Source organism: Lissotriton helveticus, chromosome 3_1, assembly GCF_964261635.1.
Source record: "Lissotriton helveticus chromosome 3_1, aLisHel1.1, whole genome shotgun sequence".
Taxonomy (NCBI): Eukaryota; Metazoa; Chordata; class Amphibia; order Caudata; family Salamandridae; genus Lissotriton; species Lissotriton helveticus.
In genome coordinates, this window is record NC_136061.1 from 211,572,890 (window position 1) to 211,591,384 (window position 18,495).

The 18,495-nt window shown below is 45.0% G+C and overlaps 1 protein-coding gene across 2 annotated transcripts in view; it reads right to left on the bottom strand.

The window, feature by feature from the left end:
* Nucleotides 1-626: 626 nt before the first annotated feature.
* Nucleotides 627-18,495, bottom strand: part of RAD51D (RAD51 paralog D) — a 151,975-nt gene continuing 134,106 nt past the window's right edge. The window contains exon 11 of one of the 2 annotated variants that reach the window (XM_078679608.1): nt 627-1,222. In XM_078679608.1, the coding sequence (XP_078535734.1) occupies nt 1,139-1,222 (84 nt within the window). In that variant the 3' untranslated portion in view covers nt 627-1,138. The remainder of the gene's footprint in view (nt 1,223-18,495) is intronic. The other variant, XM_078679609.1, reaches the window with a different exon arrangement.

Genomic DNA, 18,495 nt, shown 5'->3' on the forward strand with positions numbered 1-18,495 from the left:
CTTTTCTTTAGCAGATCCAAACATTTGATGGTTCCTTCCCACACATCTCTGTCCAAAGCAGAAATCAGGTCTGAATATTTGCCATGGAACGCCCAACGTGGGCTATTTACTGGCCCCATGAGACGCCCTTAGACATAATAATCATATAGTATGACGATCTAAAACTAAGAAAGGTCGAGTGCAGAATTCACAAACTTAAAGTTTAATGCGTCATAAGAAAGAGGAAGTATGCGTAGTCCACTCTACTCTTATAAAAATATGTTTTTTTCCCACAGGGTAGCAAAACACAGACTGCGCCTATCCTTAAGGCAGTACAATAAACCACAACAAAAACAGGGATGCTTGGAAAAAAGAGACCAATCCTGGGAGCGTGCAAGCCTATACATGCTTAGATTTGGAAGTTCTTAAAGTGAACATACTACGTACAAATAACCCACAATTCTCTTTATTCAGGCCTGCATCCCTAATGATCTTTAACCATAGGCATTCTACAAATGTGCTTCGCTTGAGGACAAGCCGGCTTGGGTTTTGAGATCTATTGTAACAAGCTTAACTGACTTAGAAACATTAAAGCCCTTAAACTAATGATATTCAAAGTAACATCATTGCCTTCACAACACAAAGTCATGTCATTCTCAAAGAACTCAAATATTTATTAGTGCCAGCCAGCTGTTCATGTTCTGTCCACCGTCCCAGATGTGCACAGGGTACAGAACTGGGACCTGCTCCCAGATCAGCATGTCTCTGTTGGAGCTCACGGAGTCTTCAGCTCCCAGGGACTCTGTAAGAGAGATGCAAGAGATCTCTACATGCAGAGCAAAGAGACCAGCATCCCCCTCCTCCCGCCACGTGGTGCTAGAGCTCTGGAGTCAGATGGTTGAGGAGTATGACAACACAGCCCAGAATGGCCCTCTTGATTGAAGGCACTGTGCTATATACAATCATCCACTGTCAAGTGTCACACCCATTCCAAGTTGTGTGCTCTCGACCATGCTCTTTTTTCCCTCTGCGGTACGAAATTCTTTTCATGTCCAAGTTGGAAGAAGGCTATTTCCAGAGACGCCTTGAAGTCCATCTCAGGTCCCTTTGCGCTTGTCTTAACATAGTATGGTGGGCATGGACGTGCTTTTCACCCATGTCACGATACCCTTCCCGATGCAGCAGAACCAGCGCCCAGAGGTGCACAGGTCCTGATCTCCAACAATGCCTGGAGCCCCGTCGGCTAGAAAAGGCAGAAGAGAGGAAATGAAGAGTTAACAATCTGTACAAACACGTTTTGTTTTCCAAATGAGTGTCAGCATGGCAGAACGAAGCACTTTTCTCTTTGCAGTTTGACTTAGTTCCATTTCTGATGTTTTTGCGGTTATGAAAAATCTAAAAAAAACATCCCTTCACTTTAACGGACAAGCTCAAGTCAAGTCAAAAGTATCTTTATTAGGCCAAATGTATGTGACCATAAAAGCACAAAACATAAAATACATTCACAGCAATCAATGCAATAATAAGAGAAAACATAAATACATAGGATCAATTAAAAAACAAACATAATAAAAAGTATTCACATAAATCAATTAAAATGCATAATATTTCCTCAGTTTGACAGCAGCAACAGTATAACTGTGTACAGTAGTGCAGGTTTCAGGCGACGCTAGATAGAGTTTGCAAATACATCAGCCCTTATTTCTGGGAAGTAAAGTGCTTATGCAGAAGCGTTAGACATAAAAAACGTACTCGGAGGGTTTAGTACACAGTGGAAAAAAGCATGAAGTGCACGGTGGATTGGGCAGAGACAGCATCACCCGGGCAGCATGGAAGAGAGGAAACCAAGTGCTACCAAGGGGGGAGGCCACTAACACTTTAGCCACGTTTAACCTCAGCCTGGCCAGATAAAATCTATGCTCTGGATTAGTAATCCAGGATAAATAATGTTCCAAGCCTGAGGTGGTAAAAATGTGCATATAACCAATGACTGAGTGCCTTGGCTAAATTCGGAAAGTGTGTTACAGGTTTGCAAAAAAAAACAAAAACGTTTTTTAAGATCAGAATGTTCAGCTTTACAAATCTAACAACTTGGATTTACAAGTGGTTTGACTCAAAAATACATGCTTACTTATAGACATACATTATACAGCACCATGACTTAAACAAAATACTCTTCCACTCTTGATAAAATTAACAGTTACAATTAAGTAGGCGTTTTATATATTTACTTAGGTTTTCTCAACCTCCACCATGTGGCAGTTCCTTTTACGAAAGCTCCCTTTTTTTCCTATTATCGGTTTATGAGAAAATGAGATTCCAATGGAAGAAAGGATTACGATATTTCCTTAAACATATGTTAATGTAGAGCGATTCCTGTTCAACAAGCACTGCTTGGCCCTCCTGATAGTGATCACGAAGGTATGAAATTTCAATTCTAAGGAACGCCTAGCTCTGAAAAAGGACTTTGAGCCCACACGAGTATTTTCCAAATGTTGCTTATGGGACAAGCATAGTTTGGATGTTTGATAAAAAAATATAGAGTTCGGTTCGATGCATATAAATTAGAACCAAGATAGTTGAAACCAATGAAAGAGAAAACTCAAACCGACCACCACAGTAGCTTAAAAAAAAAATAGCTTTATATGCAGTCAACAAAGAAGTGGAGAGGGGGCATGGCAAACAGCCCAAGATGGCTGTCGCATAAGCGACGAGCTCCCGGACCCGGGGAAATTATCCTATGACTATCCCCTTATAATCCTATGTGAAGTACCGCCGAACCACGCCGAAGGGTTGCCCACCAGCAAGGTGTGCTCCGATGGCGGATTTGCCCCCTGTTGCGGTGACAGAGTGCCCTGAGAATGGTAAAGTTGAGGCCTGAATGATCTCGGCGGTGCCGCCTGAAGGCACTGAGCTCCAGGGGCAGAAAGAATTTGCCCGAGTAATCGGAGGAGCCGGCGACGACAAACTGGATGAAAGTCAGGCACTGTATAGAGCGACTGCAGCGGAGGAGAGAGTAGACTAGTCGGCCCCCAGTTCGGCGTGATCTTCGGAAGTATCGGGGAGGAACCAGCAGACATGTGACCGACCCGCTGCCTGAAGCCCGCAAGAAGCTGTGCGCATGCTGACGAGCAGGACCTACCACACCGAGAGGTCTCCAAGAGCGAAGGTCAGTGATTGTAGGGTCAGTGATTGTAGGGTCAGAGATTGTAGGGCCTGCTGCCCCCGAAGCCCAGTAAAAGCTGCACGCATCTTGGTGATCAAGGCGGCGTAACAGGTGGCCCCCCACCCCCTCTTAGGAGAAGGGCAAAGACTAGACACCTGCCTGCTCTATTGCTCACCCTCCACGGGCGGCCCTGAGGGCTGCAGGGTGCTTGTGAATGACCCGTGGCAGAGGGATGACAGGTGAGGCCGCACGTCTCTACAAAGCTCAGAACCCCCAGCTTCCGGGAACTACCTTTATGAATGCTCTCATACCCGCTATCCAGTGCACTGGTAAAGCTTGTGGCAGGTGGAGGGCCTCCCATGTGTTGCGGCATCCTATCATGATTACACAGCCTTTTGGAGATTAAAGGTCTGAGGGTTATTTGCTGATTTGCCACTCTGGGTAAATACACAACCTCTCCTCTCGCCGGGAGCCAGATCTCAGAGTTGCCAAGCAACTACTGGACACACCTGCTGACAACCATGCAGAGTATTAAGTACCACCACATCACCAAGATGTGGACAACATGAACTGTGCACGGTGTACCAACCACTCTACACCTCACATAAACTGTGCATGTGACCTTGCTCATCGCATCTATAACCATGGGGCGCACAAGACCCAAGGTGGGAACCGCCTTGGCAAGGGTCCATTCCCAATCTCCACCTTCAGAGTGTGGTTCTGAAGAATCTGGACTCGTGTAATCATTCTGAACCCGAGAATTAAACTTCATCGAAACATGACGAATTTGGTATCAAAAGACCGAGAATGACGAGCACACCATGTACAAACATTTTCAGCATATTCGAGTAACGATTTCACCTCTAAATCGTCATTTTCGTTCTGAACCCTTGGCTTCCATTTATTTGTTGCCCTTTACATAGGCCTTAATCCAGCTGAATTCAATTCCACAAGGACACATACTCCTTAATCGACTTTCCTATGACCTGTGCAAGTTGGAACCATTGCCCCAGGCCGAACTCGTTAGGTCAGTTCCCCTCCCAGTGGCCGAACAAGATAGCATCAAGGCTCAACAAGCCATAAAACCATTTCAGCGCGCACACCTGCCGTATCTTGCTCCCATCTGTCTCTACTCTTTTTGCTTCACTTACTTTATGGTGGGGAGATGCCTGTTTTATTGGGGGTCCACCGATATCTGATGAAATGTTGGGCCTTGCCGGGTGATTTGTTGTGGGCAGCACGAAGTGAAATATGTACATGTCATCATGACTCTGCTTTTCTTTTGTAACAAAGACCTGTAAATGATATACTGCAAAATTCGAAGAATGTTTGCCTAAAGCTGAATATTCTGTATAAAGAGAGAAGCCTGACTTTGTAAATTCGAGCAGTCTCCTGAGAATATACTTCCCCGTGTGTTGTACTTCTAGGACACTTGTTACCTTGGTTGCAGCCAATAAAATCGATCCTTGACTTCACCTAGAAGACTCTGAGTTTCTGTGGTCTGAATCAGGAAGAACCCGAGGTCTCTGGGTGTACCCTGACACCGCTGGGTTACCGGTTCTGTACCGGTTCTTAAAAACCCAGTACCTCAGCTGGCGCCCAACGTTTGGGGCGATTCCAGTGGTACCAGTCAGCCAGAGGTTCGTGAGGAGCTTCGTGTGGAAATTCCGGAGGACGGCCAACCACCTCATCGACCCCTGCATGTCGACATGGTCCAAAGGTCTTTGCTGCGAGGTTCCCCGCTTCCCGCCGGCTACGAAGGACTGCTGCCCTGGCTATCGCCCTGATTTGGACCCTTGAAGTTTGGTAGAGCGAAACACTAAGACGAGTCTTCTGGTGACGTCATCGATATCTCAGTTAAGTATAAGTGGAGCGTCTCCCAGTCCTTAGTTGGTCTTAGTCTTGGGTATCCTTTGGGATAATTGTTGGTACTTGCAAGCACCAAAACCGAAGGACTCGTGTATTCACGAGAAATATAGTAATCGATAATCCTTTGAAGTTTGGAACTAGACTAGAGAGCAAAGATGCCTAGTCTTAGACTCGGAAATTTGTTTTGTCTTGGTTATAATAATAGGGACTCCCGATTGGAGGACTCATGTCCGGTTCCTCCGGTTGGAACTCCAACTTACGAGTTGTATGTGAAACATGGGGTAGGCCCCATCACATACAATGAAGTGTGGATCAAATACACAAGGAAAGATGGTGTTTTAAAATGGCCCCAATATGGTAGCTTTGATACCGAAATCTTAGATAACCTTGAAGTTAAACTTTTCAAAAAGAAAGCCCGGCCGGCAATGTTTGACTCTTTTCGCCTATGGCGTAAAGAAGCCAAACAGAAGGAAATCAAATTAGCTAAGAAAAATAAGAGAGAAGGGGGACTTTCAGTAATGCAAGCTGCTATGCAGTTTAAAGACAATGAAGAAGAGCAGATGAGTGAGCAGTTGCACAGGCAACGTAAAATGGCAATGGATAAATGCTATCCAGTTTTGCCGTCTCTTCAGCAAGAGGCAGCAAAAGAGCGTGAAATAGATCCATTAATGTCGCATTTATTAAGTTCGCCACCCCCCTATGCGCAAAATACCACGGCACCCCCACAACCTTTAGTTGTGCAACCTACGCCTTCTGTTCCTCCGCAGCATCCACCAGCTGTTCTTCAGCTGGCTCCTGTCCCTATGGTGCAGCCTCCTCAAGGCCCACCGATCACACCTGTTTCACTTGTGCTTTCCACAATTTTGCCTACTGTACTTTCTACTTCTCCTAATGCTCCCTCTACGATTTTGCCTAGTGCTCCTTCTATTTCTCCTGATGCCTCCTCTGCTATTGTCTCTGCTCCTGCCTTATCTCACCCCGTTTTTCCACCTGTTCTTCCTTCAGTTTCACCTTCCATTCGGCAGAAAATGGCCAGCACTGTTACTAACCTTTTCTCACCTCTTTTCGGGTCGCCTACTACGACCCCTAAAATGGAACGAAGACAGTTGCGAAGTCGACTGCCTGACTATCAAGAGAGAGACTCACTGAATCGATTGGCACGGAAATAGGTTATGGACACTGTAAAGTATGATGTAGAGTCTGTCATGGAAGTCTTCCATCAATGGGAAGCACCGACGCAGAGATATGTTTTTGAACAGATGTGTGTTTTCCTTTGCGAGGATTTGGAAGACAATGATCTGGAATGCAACCCGCAAGAGTTGTGTCGTGTACGGTTTAAGTTTGGAGAGGGCATGATTGTAGGTCCCGATGTAGAGAAAGCGGTTGAAATATTGTTATCATATCGGAGTAAGGGGAGCAGTTCTGAGTCACAATCTGAACCTAGTGCATCTAGTAGGAAAAAGGCGCGACAATACCCCATGAGAGAAGTTCCCCCACAATGGAGGGAGGGTGACACATCTGTTGACCCACCTATTCTGCCACACTTTCAGCGCGTATGGGTACATGTCCCATGGAAGCGAGCTGAAGTTTTAGCACTTAAACAGACATTACCTGATCCGCGTAAAAATCCTGCAGGGTATTACAAAGAGTTGTCACAGACTGCTGGGTCATGTATAATGAATTTAGCCGATATTGATATGTTATTTGGGAATGTTGTTCCACAGCCTTTATGGGGTAACATTCGTCATACAGATCATGATCAGGAGTTAGGGGACTCATGGGCTAATATTGCCGCTGCAGATGCCCGACAAGTTGGTGGTGCTAAGCCTGAGCCTTTGATAGCAGAACTCCCTGGTAGAATAGTTGATTACATGAAAACGATAATGCCTGCAATACGTGTAAATTGGGATAAGTTGTCTGCATGCAAGCAGAAGAAAGAAGAAACTGTCTCAGATTTCTTCACCAGGTTTGAAGAAACATTTGTCGACCACAGCGGTCAAGATATGACCACTGAAGGTGGTCAGAGATTGTTCGTCGATAAATTTGTGCACAATCTGCTTCCAGAATTGTGTAAAAAGTTAAAAGATTCGGAAAGTTCTTGGGCTGTGTCATCTTCAGCCCAGATATTGGCTACTGCACAATATTACGAGAATAGAGACAAGGATGAGAAAGATAGAGTAGAAAAAAAAACTAAGGAGTTAAAAACGAAGGTTTTGCTACAGCAAGCATATCCGCCACGTGGTGGTGGTAATCAAAATAATAATGGTCAGAATAACTATCAGAATAATTTTCAGCAGCCTCAACAGTATCAGAGGAACTCGCAAAGAGCCGAGTACACTCAGCCACGTGTCCCTGTAGGCCCCAACCAGTGTTCGTATTGCAAGGAAGAAGGTCATTTCAAGTATAGTTGTCCTATTTTGTTACAGCGTGCCAATGGTGCTTCTGGTGTAAGAGGTCGTGGTATTCAGCAAGCACCTAGAGGTAGAGGACGTGGAAACGCCCCTCAGAACGCACGTCCCCTTCCACCACAAAATTCTATGAATAGGTTCGATCAGCAGAATAACGCATCTGACAGGACAGCTCAGTACTATGTTGATGATTACTATACAGAAGATGAGTATTTGGAGGGTAATGATTGCTAGGACAGCCATAGACAAAGAGAGGGAGTTGTTTCAGTTCCAGTAGATCAGAGTGGACCTTACGTTGAGGTGATTACATCAGGTGTGTCAGAGCCTTTTCTGTTGGATACTGGTGCTACAAAGAGTTCTATTATGCACTCCAAACTCCCTGGTGCACCTTTGTATGGCGAAAGGAACGTTTCTGTAGGTTTTTCTGGCGCCCCAGTTAGAAATCCGATTTCTGACCCTTTGTCTCTTTCTGTAGGTCCATGCGAATTCGAAGCACCCCTCATTCTGACAACAGGTTGTGGTGAAAACTTGCTAGGATTGGATTTGTTAAAAAGATTGTATACGACTTTGTACTGTTCTCCTTCAGGAGTACAGCTTACTTTAGGTAAGAAAGTGGTTTCTCCCATGTATCTGTCAAGGGACAAACTTCCAGCAGAATTGTCGTTTCTTCCAGATATTCTTTGGGCTGCTGGTCCTAATGATGTGGGTCTTTTAGAAATTCCACCGTATGTTGTAACATTGAAAGCCAATGTTCAAATGCCACGAATTCCACAATATAGGATATCTAGTGAGGGTGAAAAAGCTTTGCTAGCGATCGTTTACGAATTGATTGAAAAGGATGTGATTGAAGAAACACGAGGCAACGTTTGCAATAGTCCAGTTCTGCCTGTTTTAAAATGAACTGACCCTTCTCAGCCGCCTGTGTGCAGATTCGTGATTGATCTTAGAGAGGTGAATAAAATAGTTGTGCCACAATTCCCAGTTGTCCCCGACATTACCACATTATTGACTATGATTCCAGCTTCTGCAACTTGGTTTTCGGTGATTGACCTGAAGAATGCTTTCTTCAGCATCCCGATTGCTGAGGAGAGCAGGGATATTTTTTCCTTCAGTTTAGGAGGTCGCAGCTTCCACTTTAAACGCGCTCCTCAGGGCTACTGTGAAAGTCCATCAATATACAGTCAAGCTCTAAAAACACAGCTTGATACGATTGTTTTACCTAAAGGTGCTACTCTTGTACAGTATGTGGATGATTTGCTGATTGCCGCAGACACTGAGGGAATTTGCAAAAAGGCCACGCTGTCATTGTTGCGTCATCTGTGTGATTTACATCACAAGGTGTCACTTTCCAAACTGCAATATTGCCAACAAGAAGTGACCTACCTAGGTCACCTCTTATCGAAGGAGGGAAGGAAACTGACCCCAGAAAGAATTCAGGCAATAGCGAAATTGAATGTGCCAAGAACACAGAGAGAAGTGCGTGCTTTCTTGGGCATTACATCGTACTGTAGACAGTGGATTCCGAATTTTTCGTTATTAGCCAAACCCTTGGTGGCATTAACGTGCAAAAATACGCCCAAGCCCATTCCTTGGTCTGAAGAGTGTCAGAAAAGTTTTTTCAGATTGCGCACAGCATTGTGTTCGGCTCCTGTGTTAGGTACCCCCGACTACAGTAAGCCTTTCACATTATATGTCCACGAGAAAGAGGGCTGTGCATTGTCTGTGTTGACTCAGTTGTTTGGAGGTAGGCAGCGTCCATGTGCCTATTTTTCGTCGACTTTGGATCTGGTAGCTAAAGCATTGCCAAGTTGTTTAAGAGCCACAGCAGCAGCAGCTGTTTCTATTCGACAGTCTGCTGGTCTAGTAATGAATAATACACTAATCGTGATGGCCCCACATGCAGTAGACACGTTGTTAAATAGAACCAAGACACAGCACTTAACTAGTGCTCGACTGTCCAGTTACGAATTGACCCTGTTAGCGAGTCATGTGCACATAAAAAGGTGCAGTACCTTAAACCTAGCTACGTTGTAGCCAATTGCAGAGGAATCAGATGTTTCAGAACAGCACAATTGTTTTCTCAGAACAGAGGAAGAGACGAAATGGAGAGTAGATCTATCCGATACTCCTCTTGCTGAATGTGATGGTACATTATGGGTGGATGGTTCATGCTTTAAGCTCCCGATTGGTGACACGACTGCAGCATATGCTGTTACGACTTTGCATACAGTTGTTGAAGCTGCACGTGTCCCACATAATTCAGCTCAAGCAGCAGAATTAATTGCACTCACGAGAGCATGTGTGTTGTCTAAAGGGATGAAAGTGACTATCTACACTGATAGTCAGTATGCATTTGGAGTGGCTCACAGTTTTTGGCGATTGTGGAGAGAACGTGGGTTCCTGACTTCGCACGGAGCTAAGATTCAGCATGGTCAGTTGGTGAATGAGCTTCTTGAATCACTGACCTTGCCTCTGCCAATGGCGATTGTGAAATGTAGTGCTCACAAGAAGGTGACTGATGATGTTGGTCGTGGAAATGCATTTGCTGATGAGATCGCGAAAGAAACGGCAAAGAATGTAATGAGCCGAATGTATGTCGCAGGCCCTGCAAGATGGACTGGTGATGTTGGAATATGTGAAGACACAGTAGAGAGCGTGAAGTCCATTCAAGCTGAGGCCACAGAGAAAGAATTGAGCACGTGGAGAGAAAGTACGGGTAGAATGGATGCAAATGGGTGTTGGATTGAATTGACAGAGCATCAGAGATGGTTGTTACCCGATGCATATGTGCTTGCAGTGGTTACAATGGCTCATGGAATGGTTCATATCAGCGTGAAAGGGATTTGCGAGTTGTTGGCCCCAGTATGGCACAATTCAGGGATTCCCAAGTGTGCAGAGAATGTTGTCAAGAACTGCATGGTATGTTTGAAACACAATCCTGGTAGGGGAACCCCAACTCCAGCTGGTCATTTTGCACCTCCTACGTATCCGTTCGAGGTTTTGCAGCTAGATTTCATTCACATGGAGAGGTGCAACAATTTAAAATACGTACTCGTTGTTGTTTGTGCCTTCTCAAGATGGGTGGAAGCCTATCCCCTAAAAGATAATACTGCCTTGTCCACAGCAAAAGCCCTTGTGAAAGAGTACTTCCCCAGGTTTGGAATGCCTAGAATGGTCTGGTCTGATAATGGAAGTGAATTTGTGGGTCGTGTGATGAAGAAAGTGTGTGAAGGGCTAGGTATTCGGCAGAAGTTCCACGCTGCAAATCACCCCCAATCAGCTGGATTATTAGAATGTTACAATGGCACTTTAAAACTTAAACTAGCCAAAATCCAAGCGAGCACAGGTCTTAAATGGCCTGATGCTCTACCCTTAGCACTCCTGTCCACCAGAATGACTGTGCATTCACGAGTGAAACTCAGCCCTTACGAGATCGTTTTTGGACGGCCAGCCAACATATGGGGAGTGCCTAGACCCACTAAGTTCAGCGAGCTTGAACACCCTATTTTGCTTGATTATCTGTATGAATTGACGGCTAAATTGCGTGTTTTTCATCAACAGGTCCACGACACCCTGCCTCCGGTCTCTGAGACTCCGGGTCACGCCATTGACCCTGGTTCCTGGGTTCTTGTCAGAAACTTTCAAAGAACGAAGAACTACCAGCCCAGGTGGACCGGACCGCATCTCGTCCTTCTTTCCACAAGATCAGCCGTTCGGGTGGAGGGGAAGGCCAACTGGGTCCACGGGATCCATTGTAAGAAAATCCCTTTTCCTCTGCCATACGACCAGTGGGTCCAGAAGGGTGTCGCTGACCCAGAACCTAAGACAGTGCCACATGTCATCCCTTTTAATGATTTGCAAGTAGAAGGAACTGACCCTGAACGAGAAAACGAAAACATTTTGCACAAGGCTGTGCCGCCATCCAATCGATTGAACACTACAGAGTCTGAACTTTTGTTCCAGGATCAGAAAATACCAGGAAGACAACGATATAATTTGAGACCGAGAAAAACGAACTAATAAAAAACAGTTTCTTTTGCAATTTGAGACCGAGATCCATGGACTAATAAACAGATATTTCTTTTTCCTCCCAAATACTATTTTTGAAAGTGCAGCTCTCCCATCTAAGAAACGTGCTTATTTTTGTTTTTCGAACCGCCATCCGGGTTCCGCTGCTAGGGCCGCGGTTGATTAAAGTCTTTGGGGTGCAGCTGACGACGTTAGGTCGGTAGTTCTGGTTGGTCCAAGGGAGTTGCCCTAGACTGACAGAAGCATCCCTTAGCAGAGGCAACCTCCCACCGCGGGCAGCACTTTAGAGAGGATGGAGTTTCCCGATGTGGAGAGACCTGCCAAACGAACGAACTTTAAGCACAAATTGTGTAACGTGATGACAAAGAAAAGTTTTATAATATTGTGTATTTTTATGCTATTCAGTGTAATGATATTTTTGATAAGTTATGTTTTATTCTCTTTTCGTGTAACATTTGCACCCACTGCATCACCCATACCTCCTCCTACTGTTTCCTCTCATTCTTTCCACCCCCTTCCTGACCATGAATCCAATAGGAGATTGGAGTTCATTAATAACTCCTTTGTTCAGCTCTTGCACCAACACCAACTCGTAATGAACACAACTAACTGTTGGGTGTGCGGTCTTATGCCTCACACCACGGATAAAGGTATCCCTTATCTGGTCCTGCCATTCAGTCACAATGGTTCTGTATGGGCATATAGGACAATGTTCATATATGCACACGAAATCTACCCCCTACGTTCTGTAACAGACAATCCTAGAAAAAGTGCTCTAGTCAAGGGTATAGTAGACATGATTAAGGAAGGTATTTCTTATGAGACTATCCCGAGAGATGAGACACTGGTATACATAGGATGGAACATGACTGGATATGGAGCTACTCTGAGTGAGAAACAGCAAGCTAAGAGATCGTCCCCGATTTGGATTGTACCCCATCAGGGTCATCTGTGTCTGCAAGGTAATGGCACGAATCCCAGGGCTCAGTTAGGGAAGAGCATCTGCACTAAAACATATGTTTTTGCAGCCCACACTTCCCCCGCGTTTTTAGCAGCTAAGGGTACTTATTTCATCTGCCATGATAGAGCCTATACATGATTGCCCCCTGACTTTTCGGGCTCATGTTTTGTTTCATTTCTGTTGCCTCCCACCTACATGGCAGCGGCAGACTACCACAGGACAAGGATAGTTAGAGGTGTTTTGAGTGAAGAAGACACTGCAGGTCAAGAATTTGGGGACTTTGCAAAAGGTTTTCTGCCGTTCTGGGGATCCATGGCTAACAGCAGGAACATAAGGCAACTGACAAGGGTAGTTGAGTCCACCGTGATTGAAACTGCTGGTGCCCTTAGTAACTTGACTGCGGAACTCCAGTCGGATCGACTTATGACCCTTCAGAACAGGGTCGCGTTAGATGTCATACTTGCAGACCGAGGTGGGGTATGTAGATTGATCCAATCGAGTTGCTGCATTTTCATCCCAGATAACGCTCCAACAGTGTACCAGGCCATCTCCAAACTACATAAGATTTCCGAATCTATTCATGTGGATAAAGGAGATTGGTCGTTAATGGGATGGTTCTGGGAAATGATATCTGCCTGGGGATGGAAAATTCTAATGGTCATTGGGATGGTCTTAGCCATTCTTTTCCTGTTCTGTCTATGCATACAGTGTGCTCCTGCAATATGTGGCCTTTGCGTTACATCATGTATAAGGAAGCCTGTATCAAGAGATGAACTAAGTACTAGAATGATGTTACAGCACCATCTCAATGACTTTAGGAATATAGATCTGGACTCAGATTAGCATGAGGATAGATTAATTGCTTATGTAAGGGCAAAAGGAGGGTTTGTGGTTCTGAAGAATCTGGACTCGTGTAATCATTCTGAACCCGAGAATTAAACTTCATCGAAACATGACGAATTTGGTATCAAAAGCCTGAGAATGACGAGCACACCATGTACAAATATTTTCAGCATATTCGAGTAACGATTTCACCTCTAAATCGTCATTTTCGTTCTGAACCCTTGGCTTCCATTTATGTGTTGCCCTTTACATAGGCCTTAATCCAGCTGAATTCAATTCCACAAGGACACATACTCCTTAATCGACTTTCCTATGACCTGTGCAAGTTGGAACCATTGTCCCAGGCCGAACTCGTTAGGTCAGTTCCCCTCCCAGTGGCCGAACAAGATAGCATCAAGGCTCAACAAGCCATAAAACCATTTCAGGGCGCACACCTGCCGTATCTTGCTCCCATCTGTCTCTACTCTTTTTGCTTCACTTACTTTATGGTGGGGAGGTGCCTGTTTTATTGGGGGTCCACCGATATCTGATGAAATGTTGGGCCTTGCCGGGTGATTTGTTGTGGGCAGCACGAAGTGAAATATGTACATGTCATCATGACTCTGCTTTTCTTTTGTAACAAAGACCTGTAAATGATATACTGCAAAATTCGAAGAATGTTTGCCTAAAGCTGAATATTCTGTATAAAGAGAGAAGCCTGACTTTGTAAATTCGAGCAGTGGACTGAGAATATACTTCCCCGTGTGTTGTACTTCTAGGACACTTGTTACCTTGGTTGCAGCCAATAAAATCGATCCTTGACTTCACCTAGAAGACTCTGAGTTTCTGTGGTCTGAATCAGGAAGAACCCGAGGTTTCTGGGTGTACCCTGACACCGCTGGGTTACCGGTTCTGTACCGGTTCTTAAAAACCCAGTACCTCAAGAGGCCTCCTCAATTCACTCCTTCCCAGGGGAACCAACATTCCTAACCACCCCCCACGGATAAATTAGACATGGATTTGCAGGTAATCCGTGAGTCCAGACCTGCTATTGCCCAACAACTAGGAGCCAACTCCACCAAACTTGGCCTTTTAAAAGTTGACTATCAGAAGTTAGCGGGCCGAGTCAAGACTACAGAAGTGACGCTAGACACAGTGACTTCTAAAGTCAAAGAGAATTCAACAGAATTACTTCAACTGTGCCAGCAAGTGGAGATGCTCCAGGCCCGAGCAGATGATGCGGAAGGGTGGTCCTGCCAGAATAATTTACGCATAGTGGGTCTTCCAGAAGGGGCGGAGGGCCCTCGACCGACACTCTTCATTGAAGAAAGGCTTAAAACTAAGGTAACCCCCTGTGACTTTCCGACCACTTCACAGTATAACGGCGCACTGAGTGCCCTCTAAATAGCCAATCCCTGGTGCAAATCGACGTCCATTTCTAGCAAAAATATTGAATTACAGAGATCGTGATCCAGTCCTGCGAACTGCCCGTGATAATGGTCGTCTTATAATCAATAATACTAAAGTCTCAATGTTTCCTGACTATACATTGGCAGTGCAGCGCAAACACTCTTCTTTCCAAAGCATCAAAACTCACCTTTGCATATCTGGCCTCGTGTTCGCACTCCTCTTTCCGGCCAAGTTGAAAGTCCTTCATATCCTCTTTCCGGCCAAATTGACAGTCCTTCACAATCAGTGCTCTAATTTTTTTTTTGAAGCCCCGGAAAGTGCATGGGACTATATGAAAAGACACTTCCCAGATGCTGTCACGAATGGGCACCGCATACAATCAATACCGAAATCACAACGACCCCGTGTAGGCGCAGAAGAGGATTGACTACTCAAGACAGTCTCGTCGTGGACCCGTCACCCCGGACTGGCCTTAGAGGGAAGGCAGAAGGCTTAGAGGGAAGACACTATAGACTGTCGGACTGCCCATCAGTTCCAGTACCTCCTGGGCTGCATCATCAGACTCAGAATCCGGGGGGAGCGTTGCCCTGTTCCCCTCTATGTCCTCGCAGCTCAGCAACGATCTGCTGATCTGAGACCCTGAGAGTTGTTTCACCCCTCTCCCTTACTTCTAACTGCTGCTCACTGTTAAATCCTTTTCTTATGAGAAGAGGATGGTGTAAGGATGGGGATTCCTCTGGAAGTGGAATAAGGCTCTATACAGTAAATGTCATATTAAATTTACATACAACAAAATTACATAGAACCTACAAATGTTACCGCAGTGGTCCCTCTCCACGCGCTATTATGTCATTATATTGAAAACAAGGGATGTCACATAATGCCTTTTAGATTACCACCCGAGGTCGGAACTGTAAGGTAGCGCCAATAGGAAGAAACCCACACATTCATTGTTGCTTGACCGGACTCTTTGCCTACCCCGAAATTAAAGCACTTGTTATCTAACAGTTTACTATGTTCTTGATTGTTATTGAAAAGTTTGGTCGAAAGATGTTTAATCGCTTGACCGAGTATCGGGTACCTATTCAATTGCTCAGCTTGATGTTGATCATAATTTCAGTTTATGATGACGGTCTGATCTATGGTAGGGGGAGGGACCTCTGCATTCCGAATCCAAATCCCAATGTCGACAGTAGCTAAAACATATACATTTCTCACCTGGAATGTCCGTGGTATGGGTTAAGTTCAAAAGAGGCACAGAATATTAGCTCAATTATGCTCAGATAGTGTATCTCCAGGAAACGCACGTACTGCCCATAGAGGCACTCAAACTGAACAGAAGATGGATGGGGCAATTACATGCTACCGCCTTCTTGCGGGGTGCTGCAGTATGGATATGTGCTGGGATCTCATTTGCAGTAACAGAATCCAAGATCAATGACCAAGTCAGATATGTGCTATTAAATGGCACGCTGGATGGGAAACGGGTGATGCTTGACTCTGTGTATGCACCAAACAATGATCATGAAGCGTTCCTGACCGTTCTGTCGCTTGCCCTGGCGGACTGGGCACAATATCCCTGGCTAATAGGCGGTGACTTCAATGTCGTCCTTGATACACAACCGGACCGGTCACACCCTCCACTCGCAGGTACAATAATAACACACCAAGCCAATGCCTTATGCCAATAGGTATCGGGGTGGAATCTGGAGGATGTCTGGTGAGCCAAAAACAGTGGAATGCAAGAATATTCCTTCTATTCTCTTCCCCATGACCTCCATTCTCGCTTGGACAGATTCCTGTGCGCTCCCGCTTTGCTCCCAACTGTGACACATACTACCTTTTATTGGACAAGACTATCTCGGACCATAACCCACTCAAACTGATACTTAACGGGGGCCGTATACCTTCCCTGATCCTAACTTGGCGCTTACAAGCCCAGCTTTTAGAAGATTAGTTATTCTGAACCACAGTGCCTACCATAATTACCTCCTATTTTTCTGAAAACACAGACACAGCCACTATACAATCGAAGGAATGGGAGACCTTCATGGTTGAGACCCGGAAAGTCTCAATGAGTGCAATAGTGGGAGCGAGGCATGAGGTGTCCCGAGACATTACTGAGCTAGAAGCAGAATTACAATCCCTAGAGGTAGCTGCCCAGAATAGTGCACTAGAGGAAGGAAAACTCTAAGATGTCAGGGTGAAATATGCAAAATTATTAGAGCGCCTGCAATTAATGGACCTAAACGCTTGCACCCAGCAATCACATGCAGAAGCAGACAGGTATGGCACATTACTGGCTCGTATAATATAGCACTAATACAAAGCTCCCTCCACTGGGAGGAAGACTCCCTAGTGCACAGCGCAGAGAGACACGGAGTGTCTTATAAACAATTCATCTGATTAAATCCAAATGTTAAATCCAATACTCAGAGAGGTTCCATGATTGTTTAATTCACATCAAATCAATAGTTCATCAAGGTTTCAAAGGGACGTATACATCATCCAACTTAAAAGGTCATCCAACAATTAATTCTCCCAATGCATTTCGGGCCGATGAATAGCCCTTCCTCAGGGGACAGCTCTACAAACATAAAAGAAAATATTAAGCTATCATGGGTGTTCAACTGACTTCTCTCTACAACACCACCTGGTTCTAAATATGGTGTGGTGAACCTTAAGCGTGCACGAATGAAAAGTTCATTAAAATATGATGTGGTGAACCTAAAGCATGAAAAAATAAAAAATTCATCCAGAAGCATAAGAAACTGATCAATGTTAGCAGGAAGATACCAGCGTAAATGACCGGAAATCAAACCATCATTAAATATAAAGTGAAGGGTGACGAAAATTATCCTCTTGTGAACGTGAGGAAACGATAGAGTGCCAAATAGTCTCAAGCCACTAGGGAGTACTTACAGGATAACGGGTGTGTGAAGAATCTCTATTCAACGCGGTGACTAGGAACCCCGAGTGTGCTGGGTCCCGGTGAGTTTTAAAGTCGGCGTGTGACGCGCGCAAGGAAATAAAGGTAAAAAGTGGACTGAAGGGTACGACCCTAAACGGGCGCCATCTTGATGAAACAGGCTGAAAAAAATTCCAATCCCGGGGACCCGATCTATCAAATATACAAGTTTTCTCACGTTTACGATATGAGACTTATGGTTATGCGCTCATTCACAGATTTGGCGTAACGATCGACCACGGATGTAATTGATTCGTGAGTACTGAATTGTGTTTTGGCATGAAACCTTCGGTGATTTGGCATGTTTGGGTAACCTTGGTGGCTTCAGACTATTTGGCACTCTATCGTTTCTCTCTGCGCTGTGCACCAGGGAGTCTTTGTATTAGTGTTACCAGTTCCACGCTGTTCAGGCACAGACTGCGTTCTTCCCAGGCAGCACGCCACAAATTACTACTGTTCAATTTTGGTCACAACTGAGCTGTGCAAGTCCGTTGTCTTTTTATTTCGTATAATATAGCCACAGCTTTCCCCATGCCCATACTATCGATTATCACGCCAAATCTATTCTATAAATACTACCCTGAATTGCATGCTGTCCCACCACTTTCCCTGGTGGAATCAATAGATGATTTTCTGACGGCGATACCCCTCTCTGTGCTCTCTGTTATTGAAGTTAAAGGCCTGATGTCCCCTATTCAAAAAGCAGAAATTCATTAAGCCATACAGGGATTAGCTCGTAACAAAGTACTGGACTCGGACTGGCTTCCCATAGAATTCTACTCTCGATTTACATCACAATTAGTGCCAAAATTGCTCCAACTGTATGATATCTTGCTCCCCAGGATCAGGGAAGCCATAGTGACCTCATTTTTAAAACCCCATA